Source organism: Schistocerca piceifrons, chromosome 2 (genome assembly GCF_021461385.2).
Source record: "Schistocerca piceifrons isolate TAMUIC-IGC-003096 chromosome 2, iqSchPice1.1, whole genome shotgun sequence".
In the NCBI taxonomy this organism is placed as follows: Eukaryota; Metazoa; Arthropoda; class Insecta; order Orthoptera; family Acrididae; genus Schistocerca; species Schistocerca piceifrons.
Window position 1 is genome coordinate 1000078265 of NC_060139.1, and position 13242 is coordinate 1000091506.

The following is a 13242-nucleotide window of genomic DNA, read 5'->3' on the forward strand; positions in this document are numbered from 1 at the left end:
ATAAATTATACGTGATAATGACTGTATGGTGTGCAGGCCGCTGTGGCCGAGCGGTTCTAGGTGCTTCAGTCCGGAACCGCGCTGCTGCTACGGTCGCAGGTTCGAATCCTGCCCTGGGCATGGATATGTGTGGTGTTCTTAGGTTAATTAGGTTTAAGTAGTTCTAAGTCTAGGGGACTGATGACCTCAGATGTTAAGTCCCATAGTGCTTAGAGCCATTTGACTGTATGGTGTGCAATGAAAAACTTTTATAGAAAGTGTTACATTAGCAACAACCGTTTTACAGTCAACATGACAAATTTGGGACTAATATAGTCAATAAAAGACAGAGACATAAATATTATTTGAATGAGTTTATTTCCATTTGCAGGACACGTCCTGGTAGCGTGTACAGGTCAAGGTGTTGGGTTCAGCCTTAGGTTTTAGTGGCCATATTTTCCGTAGCCCCCGAGTCCTCCAAAGCCACCGCCGTAGCCTCCGCCGAAGCCGCCGCCGTAGCCTCCGCCGAATTTGCCTCCGAGGCCTCCTCCGAGACCACCGCCCAGGCCTCCTCCGAGGCCTCCGCCGAGACCTCCGCCGAGACCTCCATGGCCGGCGCTGACGACGTAGGGCACTGGACGCTTAACGACGTAGGGCTGAGGTACTGGGACGGACACTGGGGTGGGGACCTTGATGGGGACGGGCACAGGGTTGTCTACAGGGACAGGGTACGGCTGCGGTACGTGGACAGGAACAGGCCGCTCCACGGGCACTGTGACTGGGACCCTCACTGGAACTGGGATGGTATTCTCCACAGGCACTGGGACAGGAACGGGGACTCGGTTGACAGTCACCTGAGGGGCTCCACCTCCGATGGCACCACCAAAACCACCTGAGATGCCGCCTCCCAGACCGCCTCCTAATCCGCCTCCGTAACCACCTCCATAGCCGCCTCCATAACCGCCTCCGTAGATGCCACCATAGCTACCACCATAGCCGCCACTTAGTCCACCTCCGTAGCCTCCCAGAGAGCCAGTGAGTCCTCGCTTCTCCTTCACCTGCTTCTCCTCAGCCAGGGCTGCCAGGGCCAGACCGCACAGGTACACGCACACCTGTTGACAGACACGTTCATGAAGTTTGAGATGATCCATCATTGAAGTGGACGTGGTACTGCGGCCAGTCATAAGCTTCTAGAAATAAGGAATACCAACAGAAGTACTTTTTATAAAACACATTAGTTATGCGACCAGTTTTGACACCACCTTAGTTTCATATTCAGGCCCCTATGTAAACTGCAAACCCTCGGAACATTACGATAGGTGCCATGTATATTTATTGGTCTCATGCCCTAATGCGCTGAAGGTTGGATATCAGAGTAGGGGTCTGGAGATGACACTAACGTAGCGTCAAAGCTGGTCGTAATTAACGTATTTTATTAAAAAACGTACGGCTTCTGGTATTACTTTCTTCTACACGTTATGGGAAAGACCTTTTGCTCTGTAACAAAGAGGAACATATTTTCCAACAAGTATTCGGCTGTGCTACTTGGTGTTCCAAATGGTACATGAATACGGACTACAAATTGTCAGGTAGGTTAATTTTCAGTTCTATTGATTCCAACATTTCCGCACGACTGCAGGAATCGTCGTCCTGTATACATACTCTTCAGTGAACTTTACACATACAGCATGCAGTAAAGAGAATAACATATTTTTTTCATCTCTTGGTCTCCCTCTACGACTTTTACCCTCCACGCTGCCCTCCAGTACTAAATTGGTGATCCCTTGATGCCTCAGAATATGCCCTACCAACCGATCCCTTCTTCAAGTCAAGTTGTGCCACAAATTTCCCTTCTCTCCAATTCGTGGTTTCACGGTAGCGTTCTCGCTTCCCGAGCATGGGGTCCCGAGTTCGATTCACGGTGAGGTCAGGGATTTTCACCTGCCTGCAGATGACTGGGTGTTTTTGTGTCGCCGTCGTCATCATCATCATTCATCCAGATTACGGTTTGAGGAAGGCAATGGCAAACCACCTCCACTAGGACCTTGCCTAGTATATCGGTGCGGGTCTCCCGCATCGTTCCCCCATGCTCTGTCAAGGAGCATGGGACTTCATCATCATCATCATCATCATCATCGCTTTCTTGTCCATCATTGTGGGGAAGATTCCACAATTGTAATACTGTTTTTCAATCGAGTTAACCCACCAGTAGCACTTTTATTTTTCAATTTCCACGACCTGTTTCGACCCACAGTACCATTTCCAGTGGCTGTATGTCTATCTACACCTATATCTACATGGATACTCTGCAAATCACATTTAAGTGCCTGGCAGAGGGTTCATCGAACCACCTGCTCAAGTCTCTATTATTCCAATCTCGTATAGCGCCCGGAAAGAACGAACACCTATATCTTTCCGACGAGCTCTGATTCCCCTTATTTTATATTGGTGATCGTTTCTCCCTATGTAGGTCGGTGTCAACAAAATAGTTTCGTATTCGTAGTAGCAAGTTGGTGATTGCAATTTCGTGAGAAGATTACGTCGCAACGAAAAACGCCTTTCTTTTAATGATTTCCAGCACAAATACTGTATCGTTTCTGTGACACTCCCTCCCATATTTCGCGATAATACAAAACGTGCTGCCTTTCTTTGAACTTTTTCGATGTACTCCGTCAGTCCTATCTGGTAAGGATCCCACACCGTCGTTACAGTACACAGACAGAACGGAAGTGGGAGTAAAATAAACATGCAAGTGCATTTGGAGTGTTTATTCGGTTGCAAAGAATATCCTTTGTTAGGATATCCTTGCAGGATTATACTTCTTGGATATACTTTTCCTCTGTAGTGTACTTCGCTCAACCAGGGTACAGTAAAACAACGTGACATTTTGCAGACATTGCAACAGCCTTCTTCTGTCGCGTATGCTTAGCAGCACTCATCGTACGAATGAAGATTCCTGTGGTGGCATCAAGAAATTTGTGTATTTTTCACTCCAGTGGCTGTTGAGTATGAAAGCACGTTCAGAATAAGGATACTGAGAAATATTGCCCTTGCAAACACACCGAAATATTGAGCAATAGTAATGAAGATAGTAATCTAAGACGTTTTCTGATGTATGATGACGACTTTGAATGTCTACACTCCCACTTTAAAAAACTGTTTGGTTTTTCAATGGGCAAAAGTGTTTTTATATCATTCAGTGCTACCTTAACTTATTGTAAAGGGACACACATTATTCAATGTATAAGGCTGCAACATAATCCTTCTATCAGATGTTTAAGTTAGAATTAACTTACGGAAAGTATGGAACTGAATCTGATAATAAAGGATGTAGTAATGAAGTGACTTGTTCTGCTTCTGTGCGTCCTAAAATTTATGGCGGTGGTCGTCTGAGACTTTTGGAAAGCACATCACGTAATACCCATAAATATGAACAACATTTCAAAGAGTGATAATGGGTCACTGAATACAATTATTGTTCCTACTAACTGTCAGTGCTGCAGCCCCTCTTTCCTCATATTATCAGAACAGAGGAAGAGGATGTGTATGCGTCGTGGGGGAGGGAAGGAATCAGATACGAGACCAAGTGTTAACTGGGAGCAAGGAGAGAGCTTCTTAGACTCATGAAAATGCTCGGTGCAGTATGTCTGAAAAGTAGGGCCTCTAACTAGGAAGAAGGGCCAGATCACTATATGTTTCCAAATCAATTTGTATACGTATGAATGATAAGTAAAACCATAAAAGAAAAGTAGTTCACAGGAAATACAATAAAATAACCTGTTAGGTATACTGCAAAGATTTACTATAACATCCGGACCATCTGAAAGGTAACGTAACTGTTGCATCCGTATGGAAACAAACTGATAATTTGCCCATAGAGGACAACGTAATTCGACGAATTTTATGAAGACTACGATTTTTAGGTTGCATGTTCTCTCAAAGCCATATTTTTACGTCATATTTCGATTTAACAATTATGCGCCTGTCGTCTGCTGCCAAATTTCACGTTTTCCTAGTTTTATATGAAATAGAGTGTACCGGTACTTCGTTATAAATTTACAACTGTAGCAGAGCGAACACTTAAAAAGACAAAGAAGGAAGAACTTGTGAGCAGGAATTTTTTAAACAGTTGTTATGGCCTTATAAGTTAGGGGCTTACAACACTTATCATTCAGTCTTACGAATCGAAGACATCAAGCAAAAAGTTCTTATAATTCACACATTTACTCCGCAACTGTTATGAGTAGTACAGCCTACTTTGTTTCTGTTCTTTCCCGGTAATCTTCCAAATGACAAAGGAATATCAGATGAGCTGTGCGATGGTTAGAAAAATTTTGTGGAACTCAACATCACATTCTGTTTATAGAAGTACGACGAAGTTGGAACCTCTGCTGCATTTCGTTCCAAAAGCTAGCAGATTTATAATGGCATTCAAATGTGCTATCATTTCTTAGGATGTTACAGTTATAGCAACGAGCTTATAGTGCTGTAGGTAAACTACTCACCAGGATCCTCATTGCTGCTTGTGTGTCCTGCTGGGAGTGAGCAATGACTGATGCTGCTCCTAGGCGATGGAGATCTTTTATACTGCTGCTCAGCGCTACCCCTCTTCCACTGCCTTGCAATTACCACGTCCGGTTCCCCCTGGTCTGCAAAGGACTGTAACCGATTCGGTCTGTGAGCAGACTTTGCCACCTTGATGCAGCACTGAAAGTCGTTCTTGAAAATGGGGATTAATTAAGAGGTTCGTGTCGAATCTGGTGGCCTGTGCGTCTCTCCCTAGACTCTGCATGTCACTGATTTTAAGGATGCCTACTTATTCATAATACTTTTTTTTAGTGACAAAATGTTGAAGCTTGGCCAAAAATATATACAACGCAAAAGATACTGGGTGTGTGTGCGTACGTGCACTTCCGTGTGTCACGAAATGCCTGAGAGCAGAACTGCGTTCCTGCGCGATTAATATTAATGTACATAAAAATGACACACGTTGACAGTCATGACTGAGATGCTTCAGCGGTATTTGGCAAAGGACAGTTACGGGCACTTCTCTGATTTCGAAAATTAAATTAAACTTCAACAGTTTCCACATTGTCGTTCGTGTGTGGACAAATTTGAATTCATTATTTACGAGGTATTGTAAGAATTACCATCAGACAGATAACATTACATATTTGATTTTGTTCTCTATTTTTATATGGTAAAAAATGAGTATAAGGGAGAAATACTTAGTACCAAGTCGGTAATTTAATAGATTACGTTAGATTAGATTAATACTTGTACGGAAACAGTGGTTGAAAATAGGCACAGTAAGTCAATTTATTTATATGTTTATCGCCAAAATTTGCAATAATCCTAATAGTGTAAGTATTTGAACTCAAATATTTCAGCAGATCATCAATATTTTTCTTCCATTTCAATCTTTCATCAATGCAAACACCCAAAAATTTGGAATGTTCTGCCTTGGCCACAGACTTCTCTTAAATCTCTATATTTATAAATGGTGCTGTGTCATTTACTGTACAGAAATGTATACACTGTGTTTCATTAAAAATTAATGGGAGTCCATTTGCAGAGAACCAAATGACAGTTTTCTGAAAGACACTTGTATTATCAGCAAAAAGAACTAGCTTCACATCTTCGTGAATTTAGAACTGCAAGTCATTAATATTCATTAATAACAATAAAAAACCCAAAAATGAATCTTGTGGGACCGCATTCTTGACACCTTCCCAGTTTGAGGAATTTGCTGATTTTTGGGCATTATGCTAACCGTTTACTTCAACTTTCTGTAGTCTTCCAGTTAAATATGAATTAAGCCATTTGTGCACAGTCCCACTCATTCCAGAACACTTAAGCTTATCTAGAAGAATTCCAAGATTTATACAGTCGAAACCATTTGAGAGCCCACAGAATATCCCAAATGGTGATGTCCAGTTATTCAGAGCATTTAATATTTGGACATTGAAAGGATATATAGCATTTTCTTTTGAAAAGCCTTTCTGAAAACCAAATTGGCATTTTGTTAGTAATTTATTTTTGCTAATAAGTGAAGCTGCTTTTGAGTACATTACTTTTTCAAGAATTTTGGATAAAGCTGTCAGAAGTGAGATTGAGTGGCACTTGCTGGCGTCAGACTTATTCCGGTTTTTACGCAATCGTTTAAGAATAGCATATTTCAATCTGTGAGGACAACTGCCTTGTTTAAATGAGCTATCACATATGTGACTGATAATCCTACTTACCTTTTGGAACAAGCTTTTAATGCTATGTTGGAGATGTCGAAAATTCCTTTTGAGCGTTTAATTTTCAGTGCGTTTATTCTTTTCCTAACTTCAGAAAGAGAGATGAGTAGAACTTCAGTTTTATCAGATTGCATCAGCATTGCCTTTTCTAAAGAAAATTTGGATACTAGTTTCTCCACAAAATTAAAAAATTATTATTAAAAATATTTTCAAGCTATGACTTTTTGTTAATACGCTTTTCGTTCATTTTGATGGTAATACCTTTTCCTGTACTCATGGTTGCCTTATTTCCATTTTGACAATATTCCAAACTGTTTTAATTTTATTATCAGAGTTGCTAATCTCAGACTTAATACACATACTTCTGGACTTTTTATTAACTTTCCTTAATGTATTACAGTGGTCTTCATAACATTTGACTGTTTCTGGGTCATTACGCTTTCTAGTTATTAGATACCTTTACCTTCTCCAGTTTGAAGGTATTTTTATCCCTTTAGCAAGCCATGGCTTTTCACATAGCATCTTACAATTATATTTCACTATTTTCTTTGGGAAACTGTTTTCAAAAATACTCACGAATAAGTTACATTTTAAATTAGCATCATGCTCCCAGTACACCTCACCCCATTGTACCTGCTGCAAGCTTTCCCTAAAATTTACAATAGCTAAATCGTTCACTCAACGCACAATTTTGGAGGATTATTTTGCGTTAATTTATGGAGCTATGTCATACTCGTACATTTTAACTAGCTGTGCGTCATGCTTAGGAAGACCATTCTTAACAGGATAAGTATTTTTTTGATTAAGTTTATATTGGTCTATGAAAATATTATTTATCAGTGTGCTGCTCTCATGTACTATCCGAGTAGAAAAATCAGTAACTTATAAAATGAAACAGCTGAGTAATATTTCAAGATCAAACTTCGTATCAGAGTCTTTCAGGACTCATATCCCCACAAATAATACTTCGCTTCCCTATGTCTGACAGATAGCACGATAATGAATCCAAGTTTTACGGGAGTAGTTGAATATTTCCGAATGGGGACCTACACAGATACAATTATAAAATTTCCGCTTTGTAGTTTAAGTTCTATATGTTGCCCTACACCAAATTTTTTAGTTTCTAAATTTTCCACACTACGATAACTTTTAACATAACTGATGAGCCAAAACTTTATGACCACTGCCCACAGCGACGTTGGATGCCGCCTGGAGGCGTTGCGGTCACGTGATGCGGTAACAGAACTACGTAAGCAGAGCAGACACGGGTGGGGGGATCACCCTAGCGAATATACGGGTTGCAGATGGGGAAATCCATTGAGATAAGCGACTTTGATAAAGGGTGACTGTGAACCAGTATCTCGAAAACGGCGAAGCTGGTCGAACGTTCATCTGTTACTGCTGTGAGCATCTGTGGAAAGAGAAACTACCACCAGGTGCTAAATGGTTGGACGTCTACGACCCTTCACAGAACGTCGGGTTCAGAGGCTTATCTGCTCTGTAAAGTAGGATATACAGTGATTCGTTGCATTTCTGTCGAAAGAGCACAGTGCTGATGCACCCAGAAGTTTTTCGTAGCACACCATTCATTTCTATTGTTGAACATGAAGCTCTGCAGCAGACCACCGCTACGTGTTCTCATGTTGACCCAATGACATCGTCAGTTACGACTAGGGTGGGTAAGGAACCATCGGGATTCGACTGTCGATGAAGAGAAATGTGTCGGCTCTTCGTGTGAATCACATTTTTGCTACACTAAGTCGATGTGAACCGTGGTACTAACCAATTCTTTAGCAAATCAAATTTAACAATCTCACTGGTGATGGACAAGCTTGTGACTGTTTTACAATTTTAATTTGACTCAAAACAGACTTTATTATAACCTTCAGTTCGGTCATTTTCCCTCTTACTAATGCAATATACAAATTTTCACTTTGATTGAATTACATAAACACGAATAAGTATCATATTCTTTTGCGTCCGCAACCAAAATCATTGATAGTAGGCACGGTGAATAATCAATCACAAACAATCGTTCTTGTTTAACCATGTCTCAAGAGACTAATAACACTACACACTTACAACCGAAGATATACAGCCACATAATACCACAACTTCATAAAGAACAAAGAGATCTTAAAGCTTAATAAAACTGAACTGCCGACATAAAGGTCCACAGTGAAACATATACTAAAAATACAAAGAGGGCCACCAAGATCGCAAAACTCGCATACAGGAATAATAACAAGTTGCACGTTCATTAAAGACCCACAAATGATTAACGTAAATGTTAAATAAGAAGGGCTAGTAATAACTCAAACAATAAGATGACTTACAGACCCGCCAATATTAACAAGGTGGCCTCAACTAACGGACATAATGATAATGATTCCCAAATTGCACTTAACTTTAAACAACAGCGTTAAGGCCCACAGCAGTGTTTGGAAGCAATAACGCTACGGCTGGCAGGCAATACGAGCGTTCACTCCCCACGGCTTGTGCACGGGGTCACATAGCAGGCGGTATATATTTATATATAATCCGACCGGCCCCACAATGAGCGGTCCTGACAAGAATCCATAACCGCCTCAACGCCAGGGAACGAGCAGTCTTAACAAATGGCCTACAGTACAAATAGATTGCAATGAGAAAAAGGTCAAATCACAGCCACACTGGAATATATAATAAGCACGCCCCCAAATTCTTAAGGAGCAATACTCTAACATTACCCGTGTCTCAGTAAATTAGTAGGAAACTTAGTGATCACTTCCAGTTGCCTTAAGGCACTTTCAGCATTAAATAAACATACCAAATGCTGCCTTGACAAATGATTAAACCGTTAACTCTACGGCTGCCGGGCACGTACACGACCGCAGCCAGTCCCAAAGCGGACAATATATCTTAAAACAAATTAAAATTTGCATGAAAACCACTTAAAGCACACACTCCACGGATGATCAAAAACAGAATGAGGAACATCAGCCTCCTTAAAATAGCCACTGTGGAACCAAGTTCAGAATCATCTCAGGCAGCTACCCATGCCAAAATAAGTTTCAACAATCTTCTTAGTTAAACACAGAATAAGAGTCATACGTAACTTGGAGCTTGCAGATTACGAGTTGGGAAGCTGTTCAGCGTGAGACGACGAACCCACCACAATTTTGCGCGTCAAGGCGCCCAATGATCAGCACCGTACAACCGGAGTGCGCCAAAAGACAAGGGAGGCGAACAAGGCGAGGCCCATGCACCACAGTTAGGGACGCGGGCTTGTTTTCAACTCAAGTTGGCTCGTTGAACGCCGACCGGAGGCTCACTTGTCACACGTTCGCCCGGAAAACCCGCCGGGGGAGCAGTCAAAGATAGCAGGACAGCCGAATATCGATAACAGCGACGCAAGTCGAACACCTTAACGCCAACCACCACGGCTCACGACGGTCGTCTCCACAAAGGCCTTCACCGAGATGAACAGCTGCTCGAAATGTCCAGTGCCATTGACTCAGGTTGTTGGGAGACATTCTCCTGCGCCTGCATGGGACCTGTGGTATCAATTGAAGACTCGCTGACAGCTGTCCCGGAGCTAGAACCGTATTGCAGCGGTTTGAGTAGAATTATAGTACTCACGTTGATCTCTCGGCGACCAAATTCGCCTGATGTAAATGCTAGGGGACCCATCCTCCACAAACCTACCAACCAACTGTCGGATCCATGATATGCAGAAGTAGTGATGTATTTTGTTCCAAAGACGGACAAGCATGCTATTAAGCAATTGGTCATAATATTTTGGCTCATCAGTGTGTATAACAACTCCTCCGTTCTGAAGGGTTATATCCACTTACATTTACCTCTTCCATATCAGTGACCATATGCTGTTCTGTCAGATAAACAAGAAGTTCATAAACTATGTTTTTTAATCCCTTGATATTCTGATACAACTTCCTAACATTATTTTTCACTCTACTTTTATAAGAATCTTGTGATAGTTTAATATACAGGGTGATTCAAAAAGAATACCACAACTTTAGGAATTTAAAACTCTGCAACGACAAAAGGCAGAGCTAAGCACTATCTGTCGGCGAATTAAGGGAGCTATAAAGTTTCATTTAGTTGTACATTTGTTCGCTTGAGGCGCTGTTGACTAGGCTGAAAACCAAACTACCCGAGGCAGCCCGTGACAGAGCACTTCATCACTGGCCTCCAAGAAGCCCTGATCTTACCCCCTGCGATTTTTTCTTATGGGGGTATGTTAAGGATATGGTGTTTCGGCAACCTCTCCCAGCCATCATTGATGATTTGAAACGAGAAATAACAGCAGCTATCCAAACTGTTACGCCTGATATGCTACAGAGAGTGTGGAACGAGTTGGAGTATCGGGTTGATATTGCTCGTGTGTCTGGAGGGGGCCATATTGAGCATCTCTGAGCTTGTTTTTGAGTGAAAAAAAACTTTTTAAATACTCTTTGTAATGATGTGTAACAGAAGGTTATATTATGTTGCTTTCATTACACATGTTTAAAGTTGTGGTATTCTTTTTGAATCACCCTGTATTTAGTAACTGCCTTTCTGAGTTTCTCTTTATGCTTGATTCCTTTAAATGTTGTATCACTGGACACTGAGCTTAACCTAAAGAAGAGGTCCTCCCATGAGTCTTAGTGCCCCCCTCTCTTATGGATTTTGCTGGCAAGCCACTCAACAAGTCACTCTCAGTATTGTAGCCCTGATCGGTATCAGTACTGTTTCACGCTCCACGCACTGTCACAACATCATCCTCCTTTGTAAAACCCTTGCACAAGGATCCTACAGCCTCTATCACTAAGACATGCACGGGACTCGAAGGTTTCTAATGTTGGACACTTCGTTTTCAAAGTCACAGAGTCTTTCATCCTTTTTTTTTACTTGTTATTAGACAAAGTCGTAGAAACCCCATTTACTAATTTACAGCTTCATCCAAGAGTTTGTTAACGTTCGAAAATGCACTACTAACGGAAAAACGTAAGCAGAGAGGTAAAATGTGACTCAAATGCCTGAAATGGCACGAAGGACGAGTGCAAAATGATGCGAAAAGATGGCGCTGGACAGCAACAGGTCAGTGACGCCGCATGAGAGCCGTGTATAAAATGTCAGCGTGACAGGTGTGAGGTACGCTGATACGTTACAGAATTGCATCCTCCCTAGCTTGGCTGATAAAGACCTGGTGGAAGGTAGGACTTCGAAGCAAGTTGGCGCTCCTCGCCATACTGCTACATGTAAGACATGTTGGGCACGTCGTTTGGTGAGATCCGCGTGCTGAGCCGCCACTTCCGTCGTGTTTGGCCTCCGAGGTTCGCATATCTCCAACCGTGTTGTGGAGTTGTCTGCAGTCGGAAATCTACCGCGATCGTCCGACTTGATTAGGAATGCTAAAAGACAACCTCCGACAGCAATTTCTCACCATGCTGTCTGATATACTGTACCGTGCTGTTCAAAACATTCTCCGCAGACTACAGGAATTGTTGAGAAATGATGGGCGACGTGCTGAGCAATTGTTATAAGGAAAATCCCATTTACAAAATTGTTAAGGCTTTCGTGGCCACTTGTTGACAAACTGCCTATTGGCTTCTGTCACGGGTTCTTCGGCCGACGTTCGTCTAATGATTTTACTGAGGTAAACACAGCGTAAAGACGATTTTCAAACCGACAAGGAAGATCAAAGACTGTCTTAGATCGGCGAAGGAGAAAAGAGACCCACTTGCAATGTCGGGAATATACCGTATACCATGCACATGCGGAAAAGTTTATGTCAGAATGGCTGGACGATCAATTAACATCAGGATCAAAGAGCATAAGCGACATTGCAGGTTGGGGCAGGTGGACAAATCGATCGTGGCAGAGAACGCACTGAATGAGACCGACCACGTTATAAAATTCTCCGACACGGAAGTTCTGGCTGTAGAGAGGCACTATCACACGCGCTTGTTCAGAGAAGCTGTAGAAATCGAAGAACAGGCGAACAGTTTCAACAAGAAAGAGGAAAGCCTTAAGGTAAACGGATCCTGGCTTCCCGTACTGCAGCGAACGACAGTCGCAGATAGCAAGAGGAGAACCGCACGGGAAATGACCGCGGAGAAGCCCTCGGACGTTGGCGCGCCAGGTACATATAGTCTGCGGCCGCGAGCTCGCCTCCAGTTCACTACCGGCAATGGAGGGTGAAGCTTTGACAATGCCAGCCACTCGTGCTGGTGAAACGTCAGAAAAAACATTAGATGAACGTCGGCCGAAGAACCCGTGACAGAAGCCAATAGGCTGTTTGTCAACATCCCCTTTGCTAAACATCAATTGTTATGGTAATTATTGCTTCCGTCTGACACTGGGCGCCATCTGTTGGTTATTTTGTGCATTCTGTTTTGGTTTCAGTAAAAATTCATGTCATATCATGAAAGTCTGTCAATTTTTGCCTCTCCACTTACATTATTCTGCGAAGTATTGAATTTTAAAATGTTAACAAATTTTTGGGTCACCTTGTACAATTCGCTGTCTGTCGTCCGGCATAGAAACCTCTTTCTTTTACATGACATGGACCTCCAGTCATAGGTTTCGTTAAAGGGGCTGTACTCGCCGCAGTGCTGAAATGTAACATGTTATTGCCGAATCCGGAAAAGAAAATGCACAAAATGAAGTTTATCTCGAAGAATGTTAAAAATTTACTCGAGTAAAGATCCGAAATGAAGAGACACAAAAGAAAATAAATAAGGAAAGAAGACCATGCGAAGAGCCACTTGAAGAAGAGACTGCTTAGTGGAGTATCCACGACAGCCAGAAACGATTAATTGACGGTGGAAGAAGCTGTATGGGGAGTCTGCGGAATATATAGGGGCAGATACGAACTACAGAATACAAAACATATTACATCAGATACTGAATGTAACAAATGTTTAGAAGATTTAGATCGTCAGCTCGTCCGTGAGCGTGGATTTTGATTTTGGATCTCCAACTTAGAAAAGACTACCTCCTCTGACTACGTGTTCTAAAACACAAGCGTAAC

General features: G+C 42.1%; 1 protein-coding gene across 1 annotated transcript; it reads right to left on the bottom strand.

The window, feature by feature from the left end:
• Positions 1–338: 338 nt before the first annotated feature.
• On the bottom strand, positions 339–4557 carry LOC124777030 (glycine-rich cell wall structural protein-like). Its single transcript, XM_047252286.1, has 2 exons — positions 4485–4557; positions 339–1091 (listed from the first exon to the last, which is right to left on the bottom strand). The coding sequence occupies exons 1-2, from the start codon at positions 4494–4496 to the stop codon at positions 423–425; spliced, it is 681 nt and encodes a 226-aa protein (XP_047108242.1). The 5' UTR covers positions 4497–4557; the 3' UTR covers positions 339–422.
• Between the last annotated feature and the right edge of the window lie 8685 nt (positions 4558–13242).